Source organism: Cygnus atratus, chromosome Z (genome assembly GCF_013377495.2).
Source record: "Cygnus atratus isolate AKBS03 ecotype Queensland, Australia chromosome Z, CAtr_DNAZoo_HiC_assembly, whole genome shotgun sequence".
Classification (NCBI taxonomy): domain Eukaryota; kingdom Metazoa; phylum Chordata; class Aves; order Anseriformes; family Anatidae; genus Cygnus; species Cygnus atratus.
The window spans coordinates 67,659,532-67,679,844 of NC_066396.1; the positions used below are offsets into that span (position 1 = coordinate 67,659,532).

Below are 20,313 nucleotides of genomic sequence, written 5' to 3' on the forward strand. Positions count from 1 at the left end.
GAGTGTTCTTATGCTGGCAGTTTTGGTCCCTGATGCAATCCACTTCTTCAGCACGTGCGGGCAGAGCAGCCTCTGCATGTTTAAAGCAGGCCTGTCCAATAGCCTGAGCTACTTGTTGCTGTCTCATGTAACCTGTGTGTCTAGTGTGAGTGGTTCTTATGTGGTCTCTGCAACCACTGTGCCAAATTGTTTCCACCCTTAGAGGAATTCTGGAGAACTAATGCTTGGTTTAACTTAGGGGTGCTGCTGCTATTTCCATGCAGCCAAGCATGTGGCACGTGCCTTGGATGTGTAGTAGTTGCTATGAGAATAGTGACTTTTTTGATGGAAAACCTACATAAGAATCCATTGGATTCAGCTAACAATGCAGAATTTTGTACCTTTTCCCATTCAGAACCCTGATCTCATGAATCTTTGTTGATTTAACAGAACTAGTGCAGAGGTGAGCACTCTGATTCCATCCTCCTGAAGAAATTGCCTGACTGGTTACTGTAAAGCCAGTGTAACCTTGTACAGCCACCAGAGGGTACACAAGGACAAAGATATTTGCTTATTTTTTACTGGATTTTTTTTTTCAAATCATTTTCATAATATGTCCACTTGCCTACCTTAGAAATGTGTAAGCAGTTTGTTCTCCTGTGTGGCAGTATGTTTGCCTAAGATAAGCCAATAGTCTGGCAGGTCTGTTGGTGCCTTTTACCTTATTTGATCTTAACAAATGAAACTATTTGATGCAGTGCAAATGTGCTCTGTAGGATTGATGCAAGAACTTTGTTTTGTGTGTGTTTAGTTTTTTTTTGTTTTTTTTTTTTTTTTTAATAAAATAAAAATCCACTGGGATCTGGAAGAAAAGGAGGACTGTAGGTCATTATCTTGCCAGCTAATGTTAGAGGGTTGTCCTTCATGTTGAATCTGTAGATAAATTTTATGTTTGAGTTTTAAAAAAAAAGTTGTTTGCCTCAATTCCTTCAGAGGTAACAGTCCAGTAAAGTAAAACCCACAGAAGTGGTTTGTATTGCTTTTATTCACCACATTCATTTCTGAATTTGGACAACTTAACCATACAGGTTTGAATTATGCATTTATTTAAGATTCAGCATGTTCCTTGTACCATACTCATTACTTGTTCCACCACTGTTCTTTCTAATGCAATTTCTAATGCAGGTATTAGCAGGTATTTAGTCATTTCATTAATTTAAGAAACTTCCTCAGAGACTTTAATTCCAGTTTATTTTGATTTTTTGTCAGATTCTAAGACTCAGAAATCATTAAACTCCCTTTCTTGTAGCAGTTGAAGGACTACATTGAATCTATGTCAAAATAGTACACTACTTGCAGAATTCATTTTATCTACAATAAGCCGTAAGGCATAATGTTACCCTTAAAAAAAAAAAATCCTTGATGTGGGTTTTGGATGTATCCAGCGGAAGCATATACATGTGCATGCATACACTCCTGATGGACAAAGCAAGGACTGCCTAATGTGTATGGTGAACAGCCAAAAACAGAGTCAGGAAAGAAAGCTAAAAGGAGTTCTCTCCCTACGTATAGGAAGGGCTAATAGTATTTAATTGTTCCTGACACGTGTTTGATTAGAAAAACATCAGTAACAGTGAATACTCACCAAGTCTGTGGGCACTGTCTTCTAATTAGTACTACTATATCACTTTTGAGGGTTTTTTCCTACTGCCTTGCTGCTGCCAATATATATGTATGACTTGCAACATCAGTATTGTGTTGTTGTTTGCTGTTTTGTTTTACATGCAGTGTTTTTCCTGATACATGATCATTTCTGTTTGTCACGTCTCCGTGACCTTTCTTGAGGTACCGTAGCCTAAGCAGGTAATAGCACCCTAGCTGAAGTGTCACCTAGACAAGATCTGTTTTTGTAATTAGTCCCGGTGTTCTGTGGAGTGAAAGGAAGATGCTGAACTGTTTTTGCCTTTTATTTTTTTCCAACCATAACTGTATTATATATTGGCTCCTAGTTTACCGGTATACAGTAACTGCTCACCTGATCCAGCTATTGCCTTGTCTGACTGATGAGTGAATGAATGCTCTGAGTGGCTGCCTTTATTATGTTCCTCTCTTTTTAATGACTACCAGTTCTGATTCTGCTAATTCCCCAGTGTAGCTTCCGTACTTCATGTAATGTGACTCCTCCTTTTTGTAATTTTCCCTGTAGTTTTCTACTGTCTCATGTCAGGGAGCTAGTCATCTAGTGTCGGTCTGGTACCTTTGGGGACCACAGCCTCTCTCTGTAGTCAGGGTATGGTCATCCCTGTTGTAAGTGGCAGGAGCGTTTCCTTTTGTGTATTCTTAAGTAACAGACTAGAAAGCAGATGTCTCAGATACATAATACAGCAGATTAGCAGTCCATGGCTTGTAGAATTTGCAAAAGACAAATCTTGTAAAAGACATTTTAAATCTGATATTTTAAAATGTGAAGATGTAGCATCTAAAAGCATAGATGATCCTGAAATTCTTTAAAATGTTTGTAGTTATTTTTTAAGAAAGAATACTTCCACTAAATTGAAAGCATCAGAAGCTTAAGTAGAACATGACGTACCATCTCCCCTGTACACGGTATACCTTGAGCAACAGTGTAGACTTATTTAGAAGAGTATTGTCTTCCATCTAAAGATGCTGCACAACTATTCCATATAGGACTGAGCTAACAATATTTGCAATGTAATTTATTCACTTGATTTTATGTAATTGAATGAACAGAATATGCAAGTTGGGAAAAAAAAAAGTAAACTATTTTTAAATATTGAGAGGTAAGGATAAATATTTAAAAGGAAGATGATTACACTGTTTTCATGAAAGGTTTAGTGCTTCACAGTGTTCTGATACTAAATAGTGCTATGCAAAATTGTTATCCTGTTTCCAAGGTAACAGTGACAGAGTTCAAACCCTCTAAACCAGGAGGCATTGTTTATGATTTATTATTCTGATCATGGTTTGGAGATTAATTATAAAATTCTAATCTGTAGCTTGAACTAATCTTAAAAGCATGTGGAAAACAAAGGAGCTAAGTGTAACTGAAGTTGCCTCAGGAGTGAAATAATCACATAATTATGTTGCCTATGGCCATATTGAGCAAATGCCAACTTTTAAATCTTGAAGAATTACTGCTAACTTATTAACAGAAAAGATGTCTGTGTTAATTATCCCCTCAACATAATCTTGAGTGTACTGATCTACAGTAAAATGAAGGAAGACTTTTCACTTTTTAATTCTTTAAACTCATCCTTAGCTCCCAAGCAGTTTCTGTTGATGCATTGCTGCAGTTTGTGGTCACTTTGCAGATCAAACTCTGTTTTTACTTGCACAAGCTTTTATCTTACACTGTTCTTGAGTATCATGAGGTCTTCATTACTCTTTGGGGAATATTGCCTATGCAAGGCATTGCCATACTACGACATCTTCATATGTAGAGATGAGACAAAGAAATGGGGGGAAATGCCTTTAACTCTGGGTTTTGCATGATGATTATGACTCTGTTACAACTTTGTATAAAATGCCATATGCATTAAAAAATATTTTTGGCTTTGTTTTGTATTGGATCATCAAGAGAACAAAAACATTTGATAACAGAGCAAGTTAAATATGTTAATTCTGATTTTCTGAGATCACACTTCAGCTTTGCTAGTATCATACTTAATAGGCTCCCAAGAGTAAACATCATAAGATCCTAGGTATTTTTCTTGCTCCTGCTTTGCTCTTGCTTCAATAACCATAAGCCCATGAGATGTCAGGTACTTCTCACCAGTTTTTAGTTGTCAGAAAACTTTGATTTGATGCCTAACTATCTAGAGAGATGAGAATACATTTAGAGGTTGTTTTATCCTAAAATAGATGGTTAAAAAAGGTTGAATGAATCACATTATTGACCAAAGAGAAGCCAAAATAAGTTAGAAGCTTAACATTAAGCCAGTCACACTACATCTATGTTATTAGAGTCAGTAGTGCCAGGAAATTTTCTGAGGCACTGTAGCTCAGTCATGTGTACAGCTAATTGGTAGAGCAGTTGCTAGCATAGGTTTTGGCATACACACGATCAGTGAGTTACCAAGGTGCCTTTTCTGGTACGTACTTTGTATGTTACTGTCTTGTTCTGGTTGCTAACAGGTTAATAATATGGATGCAGGCTGCACTTTGATAGCTGGCCTCTGTGCTGGAGGGTAGTCCTTGGGTTATTTGCTAGTAGATACACAGTCCCAATTTCAGGTGAGATTTGATCCCTTGTGTCCACATTGAGAAGAATTAAACTTCAGGGAAAAAAAAAAAAGTTGCTCTTTGAACTTGAGAAGTAGTCTCACAAGTTTTTCAAATGGTTCTCCAGCTCTCCCATGTAACAGATATTTGTGCTAAATGTCTGCAGACAGCTAGATGCTGTAACATTTTTTGTTAAAGATGCAGGTTATAGATGGTGCAAAAATGCTACTTACACAATCATAATTTTCTCATACTTCTCCTTCTTAGAGGTACATGATGAATATTAAATAGTAAAATTTCAGAAAAATTGCAGGAGTCTATGTCCTTGCTCTACATCTTCTCATGGAGTTGTTCCACATGAGTATTATTTATGTATATGTATGTATCAACCAGAGTGCAAAGTGTTAAAACACCATTCTTTAGAGGGCTTTAGCATTAAAAACGTTAGAGGCTATAGTTAGATGTTCCAGTTGCAGAAGTCAGTATATGAAGTTAAAGTAGACAAAAATGTCTTTCCCTCAAGCCCAGCTTGGTAACAGAACTAACAACTTTGGCAACTCTTCAGAATTAAAATGCATTAAGAGCTCTCCAACTCTGAAACAGGAAACCTCAAAGAAGAGAGGGGCTCCAAACAAAACTACACAGCAAATATTGTCAGTGCAGAGAAGTCTAGGCAGGACTTTATTTAGCTTTCCCAAATGAATACAGCAAATAATATTTTTAAAAAGTTTATTTTTCTCACAGAGACCATATGGATGTCAATATTTTACATTTTATTTATAACATAGGCACTTTCTGCACAGCATGCTAACTTCCACCAAAACTGAATCAAATTATTTTAAGAGTCTTTTCTAGGCTGTGTGGTTTAATGCCACCCAGCTCTTTGTGCACTTTGCTTCATTCAGCAGCACATACATTGCTTAGTAGTTGTTAATGTTTTTAAAGTGTGGTGTGACTTGGTATGTACTGCACACATTTCACTCACATTACTGTATTTTGTAGTCTGATTATGTTTCACTGTATGATCTGTGTTTGATACGATTTATTCTCGCAGGTTTTTTTGTTTTTTGGTTTTTTTTTGTAGTTCAAGCAGCAGATTCTCATGCAAGGTCTGTTGGGTGCTGAAGGTTGGATCTCACGAGGTTATATGGCGGAGAGGAGGCTGCGAGTGCTTTTCCACAGCCCCAGAATGAGTCAGCCTGTCTGGATGTAGGGCCCCCTGATTGTTTAGCTTGATCTTCCAGATCAGAGTTTGGGAACTGCTACTTCAGGTGGTGCATTGCTGTGTATTTCCAAATAGCAATCTGAGTGACGTTTGCAACAAATGTTTACTTACGTTTCCTCCTGATTGTAACTCAGAAGGTCTCTTCTGTGCAAATGGCATCCACCCAAAAGTTCAAAGATCTTCATGTGAAATAGAAGGTGCAGAGCTCTAGGTATCACCGAGTCACTTTGAGTTTTCAGATGCAGGCTGCGGTCCTTCTTAAATCATACAAAGGTTGAAGAAAAAGGTAGTAACTGGACTGTAAAGCTTTGGGACTGCGCAGCAAAATATTTCAGTAAGGTGAATTTCCATGGAGCAGGTAATTAAACCTATCTCTATGACCACCTTGTGTCAAAATATCCTGTTCTCTTAGCCCTTCTTACAGGGGTACTGTCATTGAGTCATGTAGTCCCAAAACTTGCAAGGCACAATTCACATGCACAACAGCAGTAGCTCCAAACATTCTCTTACAGAAGCCCCCTCTGCAGATTCAAAGGCACTTAGGGGAACAGAGACTTAATAGCAGTGAATAAATGGTTGTAGTTATAACATGTGGAGGAAGAGTGTTAGCTCACATTATTGGGTTGAAGTGCTATTATCTTTTCAGGCTAACAGACCAGAGGGAATAAGCACAATATAGTTGCTTGTCACAATGATCTGAGAATTCAGGCACCTTGGATCCTTTCTTTTCAGACTGACCACAAATTTCATTTGAAATAACAAGATGCACTGTATAATCTTCAGTCAGTTCCATCATTCTTAATCGAAGATTTTCCTGAATGAGTCAGGAAAAAAAAAAAAAACCTGTGAGCTACACCCCCATGGGAGATGAGGTGCCAGCACCTGCTTGGAACTTAAGCTGGTGTAAATCTCTCTTCCAGTTAGGCATCATGTCCAGTGATTGCTTGAAGTGCCTGCACTTGACTCTTGGATAGGATTTGAGTGGTTGGGCGTTTGTCCATGAAGAAACATTTCTGTGGTTGTATTTCAAACTCCCATTTTCCTAGATAGGGTTTTAACTGTCAGGATATCAACAGGAATGGTTTATTTGTTTCCTCTCTGCCTCCCAGTGAAGTCATGTCGTAATGAAGGCAAGAATGATTCACTTTCTGTGTGAACCCTCCAAGTTTCTGTGCTTTTCACAAGGGCTACCTAATGTGAAATACAGAAAAAAATCCTTAAACCTTTATGCTTCTTCCCCAAGCTACATGCTTGCTCTTACTCTCACTCTCTCTCTAGCCCAAAGAATGTATGTCCACTTCAGGCACTGTGGTATTTGAATACATTTCACGTATATGTGTTGTCACCGTAGGAGTTCCATAGCATCGTACAGATTCAGCAGTACCAAATGTGAGTATGTGTCTCCTCTGAGGAACGCCAGTGAGTGTCATCATTAAGCAAAGTGCAAATAGCTCATTTATCAGGGAAGCAAAATATAAGAATCTGGTTACACGAACGAGCAAATGTTTCTGCAGAATTATTTAATGGGAACATGGTACTAAATACCTGTTAATCTTGAATGACAAAGACTGAGCACTGGCACTACCCAGAGACAGGGTGATGTATCTGAGGCATGTTGGTAGAGTAGAACCCTGATCAACAGTGATAGAGCAGAAGGGATTTTTTCTGTGATTTTTTTACCTTCACTGATGCGTGGCCATCCCTGACACCTCTGATGGTATGCAAGTCCAGCTCCTGAGGAACTGTCAGTGCAGTTCCTGAGCATTGGCTGCAGCTTACCATCCTGCACAGTAAGGCATGAATCACTGTGCTGTTTGCGTCCGTAACTTTGGACTTACTTTTCAAATAAGCTTCAAGTCTTTAAATGGACCTAAACTTTTTGCTGTAAAATTGAAAGCTATTTTTTAATTTTTCAGTGACAGATGCCCTCAGTGACTGAGGCTAGGATGTGTTAACTGCTGTACATGCACTCAGATCCTTGTGCCATTTGTCCATGGGGTGTTAGTAAAAACATAAGCTGGAGAGCCATAAATATTTTTCCTAATCATTTTCATTGCAAACAGATAATGAACTCCTACAGAAGTTTTCAGGATCAAAATGTAATGTTGAATGTAATATTTTGTTCACACAAAGTGAAAATATGTGTAAGTAGTTTTGAATAGGAGCAAATAGAAGTATAAGGCTTTCTATTACTACTAGAGAAGTTTAAGTCTTTGTGACTGAGTTAAAGGAAAAACTTTGACAAATTCATATGTACAGCATTGTAAGTAAGCTATAGTCAACGGCAGTACACATTTGAAACTGCAGTAAGTAGATCCAGATGGATCCATTAGTTGTAACACAGGATATATGAAGTGCCCTTTTGCTTTTGGTAGCAGTATTTAAAGGCATCACTAATGATCACATCACCATTGTGGCAAAGGAATCAAAGTTCTGAAGTTTGTGACATTGGCAGCAGAAGCACATTTTTTCCTGGATTTAAACAACAGAACATCACCGAACATATAGATGTGCAAATAAGCAAAGAGATACTGTAACTCCTGGAAAATATTTTTTATCAGATCTTGGGAATATCAGAATAAATCGTATTGGGTGGGTGGGTGGTTTTTTTTGGAGGGGGGAAAGGGGGCGTGGAAAATATATCTCACCGTTCATTTCACAACCCAGTGAAGCACTGCTTCAGTGATCCTTACAGCAGCTTATTTGTGTAAGGTATTTTATTCCTCTGGGCAATGTTTCAGACTAAGATAAAGTGAATTCTACCTTTTAGATAAATGGTACTGGCTGTTTCACACTATTTCAAATTCTTTACAACCTACAGCAGTTCTGATGGTGCCCAAGTGGAGATACTTGAGCAAGTACTCTAAAGAAGTGCCACTTACTTGCCTTTACAGTCTCTTGACGCCAACACATAACTAAAATCCCATTAAGAAATGAGGCACCTGTTCTTAATACTAGGGTAGAACAAGTTAGCAAGGGAGTGATGTTTTTGTTCTTTATATGTTGCTCTCCCATAAAGACTGGATGTTTTTTAACCGCACGGTGGCTGCTGTTATTGTTTCCAGGGTATCCTGGTTGCATTGCATAGATTCAGGATGATCTTAGGTTCTTTCAGATCTCTAAAAGTCTGCTTGAAATCATTGTTCTCTCTCTCCCACATACCTACCAACACAACTTGCTAGAAGAGTAGCGATGAGGTCAGGTCTTCTTTCTGTGTGCCAGATCTTTGGGACAGATCTGTGACGGTGTACCAATTCAGTACATTCAGCGATATTTCACTCCAATGCACTAGGTCCCTGCCCCATTTAAAGCTATGGCAATGTCTCCCTAACTGCAGAAATCCATCCAAACTCTCAAGTTGCAGTGATGACGTTAGCGGGACTTATTTTTCTTGCAGCTACTGAATGCACAGGTCAGAAAGAGAGAAACTAGGCATGCTGGAAATCTGTTGATGGCACTACCTCTAAGATAGGCATTGGAACGGGTTGCCCAGGGAGGTGGTGGAGTCACCATCCCTGTGGGTGTTCAAGGAAAGGTTGGATGTGGTGCTTAGGGACAAGGTTTACAGGGTGATACTGGTGTTTGGGGGATGGTTGGACCAGATGATCTTGGAGGTCTTTTCCAACCTTAATGATTCTGTGATTCTAAGGACATGTGCAAGTACTGTGAACACCTTTAAAGCTACTGCAGGTTCACAAAGCTGATCTGCCTGCTTGTGGCCTCACAACCACCAGGCAGGCCTGAGTAGCTGAAGTCTTTTTTTGGGAAGGAGAAGGGAGCAAAAAGAATGTTGGGTTTGGGGTGTTTTTTGGGTGAAAAGAATGATGTTTTACAGCCAATTCTATGGCATACAGCGAATTCGGTGGCCCAAACTCGTGACTAAGAACATCCTGACAGGTAACCAGAGCACCTGGCCTGAGCCCACTCTCTCCACAGCGGGTGTTGGGATCAGGGGCGCCGGGGCTGGCTGTCCTCCCGACCAGCCCCACCTCGTCCCCAGCGGGCCCGTGAGGACCAGGCCGCCTCACGGCAGCCTCCCCCGCCGCCCAGCGCGGGCATGCTGCCCGGCACCACACGCTGCCCGCGGCGGGCCGCCGGCGAGGCCCAGCGGCCGTCCGGTCCCCGCCGAGGGCTGGGCACGGCCGTCCGCGGTCCCGCCCGCCCGGCGGGGCGGTGGTGGCTCCCGCCGTGCCTCCCGGCGCATAAAGGCGGGCGGCGGGGGCCGGCCGGGGGTGTGGTGGGGTGGCAGCCGGCGATGGAGCAGCCGGTGCAGACGGAGATGTGGAAGGCGCGGAGCCTAGAGGAGCTGGTGCGCATCCTGCACCGGCTTTTCGCCGAGGACAAAGTCAGCGTGGAGGAGGTGCAGGCGCTGATGGAGTCGTACGAGAGCAACCCCGAGGAGTGGCTGCAGTACGCCAAGTTCGACCAGTACCGGTACGGAGCCGCTCCGCCGCCCGGGCACGGGCACGGGCACAGGGCAGCCGAGGGGGGCGGCCCCTGGCCCCACGAGGCGGTGGCGATCGGGGGGAGGCGGCCCCGAGCGGAGCCGGGGCCGGGGGAGCCCGGGCGGGAGCTTGCCGGCGCTTCCCCGCCGAGGCTCCGGGGCGCTCCCGCTGCGCCCCCAGACCGGAGCCCCGGTGTTAAGGCGAGGTGGCCGGCAGGCTTCTCCGGGACAGGAGCAGCCTCTTCCGACCCCGCTATCCTACGAGCATCATCCTTCTGCTTCGACTCTCCTGGCCGCCCTTCGCTGGGTTTACTCCGTTGGAATCCGATGGCGAAATTGTGGCAGGGAGTAGGAAACGAAGTAGAGGAGGAGGGGGGAAATGTGTGGTAACATTGGAAGTATGCACGGCAGCCTTGGTGTTGGCCGGCCAGACCTGCTGTGCTGAAATAACAGTGTTTGAGAAGTTGGGTCAAGTGCCAGCACTGATTGCTTATGTCCTGACAGCATGCAAGAAATACGTCTGCAGACAGACTGTGGATGCAGTAAGAGGCAGTGTATAGGTACAAACCTACTTTGCTGCAAGCATCCTATTGATTACAGTCTTATGAGAAAACTAATTTAAAAAAAAAAAATCAGTTGGCATCAGTGCGCTTTTTATGTGCCTGTGCTTGCATCTTTTAGACAAGAACGAGGTGTCCTGCAAGGGCTTAAATATTTGACTTGCTTGGCAAAGTAAGCACTAATAATCGTGACTGAAGCTAAAGCAAAAGCAGGAGGTCCTGGTGGGTTATTTGCACCATAGCAGCCAGAAGCCCAAGCCCCGGTTTGGTAGGCAGTGCTAGGTCAAAGGTTGAACTTAGAGGTCTTTTCCAACCAAAATGACTCTGTGATTCATTGTGATTACAGCCCCAGTATGGAGAGCAACGCTTAGAGCAAAAGCCCAGGCCCTTTTCCAGGGAGCTTCTCAACAGTGAGGCAAGCAACAGATCAGGAGAGGCTTTCAGGGAGCACAAGGAACCAAACCTAAGAGGTGGCTGTTAACACAAAATGTTTTCAAGCCACAGGAGCAAAGTCTGAAAAGCCTCTAGAAGGCGTAACCTTTTTAAGAAAACCTGCTATGATACACTTTGTTTAGAAGCAGATGCTGGCAGAAATTTCACCACAGGTATTTTATCCACACAAGAAGGCTATACTACAAGGTGTAGCACTTTTAGGGAAAGAGTAGGAGTATGTATGGAAAGCCAGACATCTTTTCTTTTTTGACCTAGTACAAATGAGTGCTGTGTAACACAAAGAAAGCCAAGAATATCCAAAGAAGAGCTGTAGAAGAATGTAACTATGTATTTCTCTTTTTTTTTTTCATTGCAGTCCTCTGTTTCTAATTATAAGCCAGCTGCTGGAGTGACTTCATTCAATAACTATTTTGATTAGATCCTGTCTACCACTCTAAGCTTGGACTCGCAGTTCCCAAACTCTGATCATTTATGTAATTCAATCGCAATAAGACTGTCAAATATTAACTATGTCCAACTTTTTTCTTCCCAGAAAAAGTACTTTCATAACAACAGCTTAGAAGTCCAATTTCACTTTTTCCAAGAAAAACTTGGCTTTCAAGGGAAAGGGGGAAAAAGATGTTTATATGTCACAACCTTCCTTCACAACAATGTTTATATAGTTTTGTCTTTTTTAGGCATATCAGTACAGTAAAAAGCAAACACTTTGTATTTCAGGTATACAAGAAATCTTGTGGACAATGGAAATGGAAAGTTCAACTTGATGATCTTGTGCTGGGGTGAAGGGCATGGCAGGTTTGTGTCCAAAGATTATGGTTTTAGCAAACAGATATAAAGCTACCGTATCTTTCACTGTCATGTAAGAAGAGGAAGAATGATCATCTCTACCTGAGCTATTAGAAAATGTCTGGAAACTAAGCAGTGCAGAACTCCTAGTTGTTCCTTTGGTATAGCAGACCTGAATACTTGGTTTATTTCTTTTGGCAATATTGTCTCTCAGGGTCATTTTTAGAGCACTTAAAAAATGCTCTGGCCAAATCGTGTGCTCCTTCTGTCGGAGGAAATTTTTAATCCCAGAGACGCAGTGGGTCCTCTGGGCAGGGCAGGTTGGTCAGACCCTGATGGTTCTCAGAGTTCCTCACTTTGTTGTGGAAGTAGGACTTGGTCCAGTTTAAACAGTCTTCATTCTCTCATGTTTAAATACAGCCTCTGTGACATGACAATAAAACTAGGTTGGGGTTAGAACTGTGGTTCTAGGTTCAGACATCCCACCTTCTCCCTCAAAGTGGACCATACTGCTGGTGTGGCCTCCAGAGCTGTGCGTGTAGACCATACCCTGGACACCATTCCCTGGACTGCACAATATGGAGTAAGAAAAACTTGCAGATTTTGTCTGATTGTCCTTGAATATAAATAGAAACCCTAAGGAGCTGCTGGGGTGTTTTTATTGTTTGTTTTAATTGAGCGCACATACTGAACATTTACAGTATTCTCTAGGGAATGCCATGAAGTTATACCCAGAGAGATGTAGGAACCAAGCCCACCACCTCTATTCCTTCTGGGCTATTCCCACAAAGACTGTAATTTATGTCAAACTATGAGTTGGATGAGTATTCGCTAGAACTAGACTGAGACCACAAGCTGGTTTTTGCTTCCTACACGGGTAGGATCAGATTGTTCTCATGGCTTGTAGAAGGACCATGACAACGTGGCATTTGCGAACTGTTCTATGCCTGAAGCAAGCTCTGCTCTCTTGGCATCTTGTTTTACAGGAAAACTCTGACATTTGTTTATTGAAAACAGTAATGTACAAGTACCAAGTTTTTGACTGAAACTTGTTAGCACTGTACCAAAGGGAGGGCCAAATTCCCCTTTCCTCCACAACCCCAGTGAGTAGAGAGCTCTCCCTTTGTCTTAATCCTATTGACAGCTCTAACAGTTAGTCTTCTATTTAAAAAAAATAAAAATAAAGCCAAAACCCAACTGTGTATCTACCCAATATGTCTCTAAATGTAGCAATTAAAGCACACCTCTGAGCAAGGAGACAGATAAAAGAACCATACAGATCATGATAGATCCTGCTGTTTGTTCATGTTTTGCCACTGCAGTGGAATTGTATTTATAGATGGTTGTAGTTAGAGTCAGAGGTACAGCATTTTCTGTATTCAGCAAATGCCTGTGTATCCCACCAGTAAAGAGTCCATAGAAATTAATTGGAAGTAATTGATTTCCCCTGTGTTTTGGGGGGGAATATGGTAGCTCTGGAAACACCAGATATATTTGCAAGATTATACTGGCCTCTGCCTGTGGTCACTGCAGAGAGCATCATTTTGTTTCTTGGCCCAAAAGAATTAGTATTCTGAAGAGTTTTTTATGTCCTCCTCCAGGCTTTCTTTGCATTTTTCTCTGGTAAGGTCCAAAATTGATCAAAATCTGACTTTTCCCAAAGTTCTGCTGTATGTAAGCTTATCCTGATATCTTTCTAATGTAGCATTTTAAAGTAGGCCTATCGTAGTCACTCTGACTGCTTTGTTGTTTTTTTTCCTAAGACTTTTGTGCATGACCCATATGCAATAGCTTATCATTCTAGGGCTACATCCAGATACTGTATGCTATGCCATCTGTTCTGTTTGCTGTACTTAAATTAGATATGCATATCATACTGAGTTTGGTTATTCTTTTCACATATATAGCAGCATCCATGATCACACTGATTCACACTGCTTTATGAAGATCCTCCAGGGAAATCTAAAGGAGACTCTGTTTGAATGGCCTGAGAAAAAAGGGAATGGTGAAATGACTAAGAAATCAGAGCGAGTTTTGAGAGAAAATCAATGTGCCTATATTAATGGTAAGCTCTTCTAATAGTTTGCTTGACAGCTACCCATCCTTGTGTCTTACTCCTAAGTGTTTGTACGCTCTCCAAATAATCTCCTACCTCTAACAGTATATTACTAATGGTGTTTTGCACTGTTGTTGAAGAATGGGTTGAAGAATGTTGTTGAAGAATCTCTTTAGATTCTGCACAAACCCCACATTTATGTTCAGTAAAACAAACAACAAGAAAGTCCATTAACTCACTCATGAGACATTGCAACAATTGCTCAATACTTAAACATTCCAGATAGCTCGTTTACACCAACCAGCCTTCAGCACTGTGCTACAAATAACTATTTGAAATTGCTAGTAAACTTATAGCTTAAATAGTATTTAGTGAGAAATAAGGGAATCAAACTTTTAATAGTTTAATTGCTGCTTTTTTTTTTTTTTTTTTTTTTTTCCCAAAGAAATCATCCTTTTGGATAGTTGTGGAAATCCTAGGGAAAAAAAAATACAATTAGCTGTCCATGGAATAAACAGAACAAGCAAAGGCCCTGATGCTCTGTGTTAGTTTTGTCCAAATCAACAGCAGACTATAGTGCTGAAGTGCAGTGTCAGCAAAAATGGATACACTTGAGCATTTCAATCTACAAAGCAAATGCCTCATCCCACAGATGCTGAGAGACAGCTAAGTCTCTACCAGTAAGGTTGCCTAGGTACCTAGAGCCGTCCCATTATGCACATTCTTAGTTATCACCATGTTGTGCTCTTCTGGAGGCCATCTGGAAGTTGCCAGTTGGGCATAACATTCTGATCCTATGCAAGACATTATATATCATGTTGAAGAGTAATGAGTACTGCAGAACAATGGCAAAGTGCTGGAGAAAGGGACCATCTGCCTTTTACACGATGACTTAAAAAATGAAGCACATATGTTGTGGGGCTGAGCCCTGGAACTCCCCAAGGGAGCTTCATGTCGGGTAACGGATTAAGCCAGAGTGATGGTGTGGAGGAAGCCTGAGCAGTAGTCTGCAGCCCTTTGTGGAAGATTTACCACATTAACTGGGAAAAAAAAAAAAGCATGGGACAGGAAATGCAAAAAGGAGCTTGTCATGTCTGCTGATAGACGTGGTACTCCCACACCTGGGCCAGGGGTTCTTACAATCATTTAGGTTTTCCTCATTGTGTGGTTCTTTCCCATGCAAGCAATTATAGCCTATGTTCATCTTATCCAAACTTTCTCAGTTACTTAAAACAAATTTACTATCTAATTCTCTGAGGCAGTTTGGATCTCTGCCATGTTTCCTAACTGATAGGTGGGTTTAAAAAAAAAAAAAAAAGTAAAACAAGTAGAAGAAAAATACTGATGGTATGTTAATTGCCTTAACTACTTCAACAGTGACCTTTATGTTTCTGTCGTGTGCTTCTTGGTTACTGTTGTACTTTACTTTTAAGGTTAAAACCCACTCAGCTGAGTTTATTTGGGTCTCCCATTGCATGAGCATAGAATTAGGATTTCCTTCTACTACATCCTCTGTTTAGATAAACTATATTAACGATACTTGGGGCTTACACTTGAAATGTATCAGAGTTAAGAGTGTGCTTGTGATTCTCAGAGTATCATGCCTACATTGCACAATATGAGTCTAGGTATTATATAACATATTAGTGCAAGTACAAAGGCCTGAGCTGTTTTTACAGCAGGGTCATAAATTTAAATTCAAGGTCTCTAAGTGACTCAAAAACTCTAGTGTAGAACAGAAATGGTTTGTTGCATGGATGTGATTCTTCATACCTTACATTTTCACTTAACAGTTTGATTTCTGCTCCAATGTCCCAGCAAACACCATTACTTCATTGGTAGCCACACAATAGACAGTGCCGTATTTTATTACAAGTTCAATTATGCTTGCTAGTCAGCTAAAGTTGGAAGTTTGCCAGTCAGTAGTAATTTGTCACCTTAGTCAAAAGATCAGACAAATGAGAAGACTGTTCTCTAAACTAATACATTGGAAAGATTAGTTAGTAAACAGATGCCAGCAACAGAAGACAACTACATCTTTCCCGTTAAGTCCATGCCCCAAATACAAGTAGCTGTCTGTTACCATGCCTGATATCCTTGTTACTGTACTTAATTTAACAATATTAAATTGTTAAATGATTATTGTTAAAATGATTAACAATACAAAAACTTCTCCCCTGTAAAATTTCTTGCAATATTTTTTAGAAACTCAAATCTCCCTGCTTCTAGAGCACCTTGAAGTGCTCCTAGGTATCTCCTAGGAAAGTAAATAACCTCAAACTTCTTTGGAAATGATAGCTTGAAAATAACTGATAGTATGGTCTTCCTTAGGCTTCTCTGGATTTCTGTTGGCCTTTAACCTGTAGCAGATAAACCAGTGTGGTAGGAGGTGCAGAAGGCAGTACAGTAATCTGAAGTATTTAGGAACCTGTGATGGAGACCAGCATCCAAATTCCCTATACTGAGTTATGCAGTGCCCATAAAAGTGCAGGTATGCCTAACTGGCTGGGTCACGAGTTTAAGTTTGAATGGCATTTTTTCCAGGTATTTGAGATCTCATTAAATCTTCCTGTTAATGCAACTTCTTGTTTCATGCCCTCTCTTGTGTAGACTCCATTGGCCTGCACCGTGTGGAGAACATAAGCCACACAGAGTCTGCCGTCAGCCTGCATTTGTACAGCCCGCCCTTCGACAGCTGCAACACCTTTGACCAGAGGACTGGACACAAGCACAAAGTTAAGATGACCTTCTACAGCCAGTTTGGAGAAAGGACTCTCTGTGTAAGTAGGAGATGGCACACAGTCTTCCAGGCCTTGACTCTGAATGCTGCCACATGTGGAATGGGGCCGAGGGGCTGCACTCCTGTCTCCGTTTATCAGAGCGGTGGCTCTGGGGAAGCTGCCTGCAACAGGCAGGAGTTCCTGGGACATCCAGGTCTGGCATCAGCATGAAGCCCATTTCCAAATACTACTCAATTTGTCTGTTAGCACTTCCCTGGTATGCAGTACTCTGCTTCATGAGAAAGGACAGTAATGCAGCCATGTGTTTTATAAACGGGAAAACTGAGGCTGAAGACTTACCGTGTATGATGACACTGGATTTGGCTGCTCTGCCTACTATCCCCTTTTTCCTTGCCTGTGGACTCAGTCAGGTTGTGTGAGGGTTGGAATAGCCTACCTCTCCTTGATCAGTTCTGTGCTGAGAAATGAGAATTTGGCTGTTAGTTGAGTGTCTTCAGACAGCAGATGATGGTAAATACAACCTAGTCAATGGAAAACAGTGAAGCAGACAGATTGTTTTAGCCAATTTAAGTCATGTGTAACATTTCCTGCCTAAACTGTTCTGCCAAAAAGCATCAAGTTTCAAGTCCTTTTTTTTGAATCTCATAACTTACTGTGAACAGAAGCAATTTTTAATAAATTTAACATGATTCCTTAAAATCGAACCTTTGAAATGGAAATATATGCTTTTAAAGAGAGTAGGCTGGTTGTCTGTTGTCTGCATTCTTGAGCAACAGCACAAGATTCTACTTAGGTAGAACAAAAATCTTAAAATCAGCTTTGGGGTAGGTACCAAGCTAGGATATCTGGGAGGGTATAATAGGGTTCTTTCTAGTACTCTTCCATGCATTGGGAAACTAAACTACTAATGAGGGGTGAAAAGATAAATTCTTGTTGGTCAGCCATCCAGAGTTTCAAAGACTGTTTTTTCTTATGTACAGAACACTTTCACCTTTCACTGAAGCCAGAAATTCAGTACTCAAGAGTTTCATGGAGTGAGCCTTTAGTAAGATCCTGTTAAAGTTTTATATAATTGACAGGACAATGTAATTATTTCTTTGAAGCTTGTCACATTAAATGATTACCTTACCGAACAGCTGAAACACAAACTTTAACCCTCCCAAGTTTGAAAGCTCTTTGAGAAAGTAAACTCAAATTTGCAATTCAGATTCTAAAGGAAAATGAATGTGTAAAGCTGTTTAACAAAATTCACATGAGAATGCAGTATTTTCTTGCTTCCTTTTCATTTTAAGTGCTTACTGAATATGAAAAACGTAAGATAACAAGCAAAACTAGATATTTTGACTTGGATGGTTTTTATACTCTTGATCTGTAACCAACTGGCAATGTTGGTACCTTTTGCGGGAAATTGGATCTGGCTTACAGGACAGAGGTAAATCTTAATCACTGGATGTCTTTCATGAATTCCTGTAAATGGAATACCAGTGAGAGGAAAAGCGGTGGCTGGCCTGGGCCATCCAGCTGTCTGAAATGACTTCAGGCTACAAAAGCCTTCTGGTCTGGGTGAGGGTTTCTGGAAAGCTCGCTGGAAACTCAGGCTTTCTTCTGCTTACCAGATCTCAAAAGTACATACAAAAGCAGGGAGCTATAAGTTAAAAATGCACAGAGAGTAATGTGAAGCACATGTGCATATCTTTTACTAGTGAAAATATCTGCCTAACCAAAGCACATTCAGTGCTTCCCATTTGCCTTATGTTTTTCTGCAAGAAAAACACTCAGGTAAATCCCTAGTGGCTTCTGGCCACACTGAAGTCTTAATTAACTAGTTCTGCAGTAAAGACTTAAATAAATTAGGCTGGCCTAATAATTAAAATAATAAGTAGGTATGCTACCAAGGCCTTGTCCATGGAAGTGACTGTTTGCACAGTCCAGGTACAAACCATAAGAATACTTATACAAAAGCTCACTGAGGAAAAGCTGTTTTTGCCATGGGTGCCACAGCAGATCAGAAGTTCTTTCTACTAGAGATTATACTGGGGAAAGAGGTTTCTTGCTGCAGCCTGCCTTCCTCACTGGACTTGCAGTTTCAGTCAGACCAATGTGACCTCGGGGAGAAAAGGCAGCCAGAAGGAGGACGCTCTCCTCAGCTGTCTCATGGTCATGATCAGAGCCAATGGATGGGGAGGCTGATTTTGTCAGGTGCATAGCACCCTTTGTAAAACATGGAGAACATCTTGCAAGCTGTACTGAAAAGAAATACACCAAGTCTTGTAAGGCGCTGAGCTACCCTGATAATAAAGCCCATGCAGAGCACATGAAGCATGGTCTCTGCTTCTTTTCTTAAAGCAGCAACCTTTCCTCTTCCCTTGCAGGCAACGGCAGTGCCGCAGGAGAACAACTGAGAAGCACCAGCACATGTTTGCACAAGACCTGCTGAATGTTGAACTGGGGACAGAAGACTTGCATGGCTCAGGCCGGCAGCCATCTCTATTTCTATACCTTGTACATAGACCTACACTAGGGCAGCTTCCAGCAAACCCCGTTCCCTGAGTGAATGGTGATCATGGGCACTAGGCTAACTAGTGCTGTCAACTACTTCAGAGGTTAGATGTCTTTCCTTAGGCTACTGCCAAGTCAGAATTAAGTAATTTGTTTTCTGATTCTAGCCTCCTTTTAATTTCACTTCTGAAACCACACTGAGAATATCAGAAATAAAGTTTTTAAATATCTGACACTACTTAATAGGCCTACATGTATGTATGCTCTCAGTGTACTTAATAAACACATAAACTTCTAAGCTTCCAGTCACTTGTACCTATGGGTAGCACACTAGATACAACTAACAGCAGATTTTTGTTATTGTCTTCTAGGTTTTAATGCTCTAGGCCATTTTGTTGGTTTTGTGCATTTTTTACTTTTTTTTTTTTTTTTTTTACAATTTCATTTGTCAGATCTTGTTTTAAATAGGAGCAGCAAAATGCTTCATGTACAATGATTTTCAAAACTGATTGGGCAGAAATTTGGGATTTTAATAAGACTAATCAAACAATGCATCTAATGTCCAGTTTCCAAAGTGTTCTGTATAGCTACTGAAGTCCTTTCAGGTAACTGAAATAAACTGGATTTGTGCATAAATTTCAAAGTTTGCAGCCTTTTTTTCTTGGTAACTAAGATATTCATCACACTTTACTAATATTCACATTGGTCATGAACATCAAAGTCTTTTCCAAGCAATAATCTTTCAGAAAAGGCTTTAGAAAGTCAAAAGTATTTCAAACATTCAAAGAGTCCTGATCCCAATTAAGTTAGTGGGAGTTTTGCCGTTCAGCTCACTGATGCTTTGTTTTATCCTCAAGTTTTAGTTAAAGGAAAGCACCACCTCAAAAAAAAAAAAAAGTTAATTCTAATTAAATGCATGAAAATAAGTGAAAGCACCCTCACTGAGGGTGTCCTGTTCACTTAATTCAACTAGTACATAAGACAAAGAATCTGTAGAAAGTCTGTTAGTCTCTTAGGTAACTGCTTATTGTTCAATAAGCAATGTGAGTTCTAACATTACCCTTTTTAGATGACTCACATATTTCCTTCCATCTTGACCAGCCCAGCAAATACTATTTGCTTGATGAGACCCTGTTTTCAGAGAGGCTCCTTCAACTTTTCAAGCAATGTTTAAGCAGTGTCATAGTGTTTAAATGAAGCTATGACTCTGACCTGCAGGTATTCTGAGAGCCCATGGGAAAGCTATAGGTGCTTTGCCAGAGGAGAGAAAGGGTATTGAAGGAAAAGAGGAAGAGAAATGAAAGACAAACTGAACCTAAAGGCAAAAG

General features: G+C 40.9%; 1 protein-coding gene across 1 annotated transcript; it reads left to right on the top strand.

The window, feature by feature from the left end:
• Nucleotides 1-9,590: 9,590 nt before the first annotated feature.
• CDO1 (cysteine dioxygenase type 1) lies at nucleotides 9,591-19,621 on the top strand. Its single transcript, XM_035569032.2, has 5 exons — nucleotides 9,591-9,880; nucleotides 11,621-11,698; nucleotides 13,597-13,754; nucleotides 16,356-16,525; nucleotides 18,859-19,621. Exons 1-5 carry the CDS (start codon nucleotides 9,702-9,704, stop codon nucleotides 18,886-18,888), a joined length of 615 nt encoding a protein of 204 aa, XP_035424925.1. The 5' UTR covers nucleotides 9,591-9,701; the 3' UTR covers nucleotides 18,889-19,621.
• The last annotated feature ends 692 nt before the right edge of the window (nucleotides 19,622-20,313 follow it).

What these genes read in the sequence shown, in the direction of transcription:
- CDO1 (XM_035569032.2), top strand. Translation starts at nt 9,702, where the DNA reads ATGGAGCAGCCGGTGCAGACGGAGATGTGGAAGGCGCGGAGCCTAGAG. An exon ending in GCCAAGTTCGACCAGTACCG is followed by an intron (nt 9,881 to 11,620) that starts GTACGGAGCCGC and finishes TTTGTATTTCAG; the next exon opens with GTATACAAGAAATCTTGTGG. An exon ending in TGGGGTGAAGGGCATGGCAG is followed by an intron (nt 11,699 to 13,596) that starts GTTTGTGTCCAA and finishes TCACATATATAG; the next exon opens with CAGCATCCATGATCACACTG.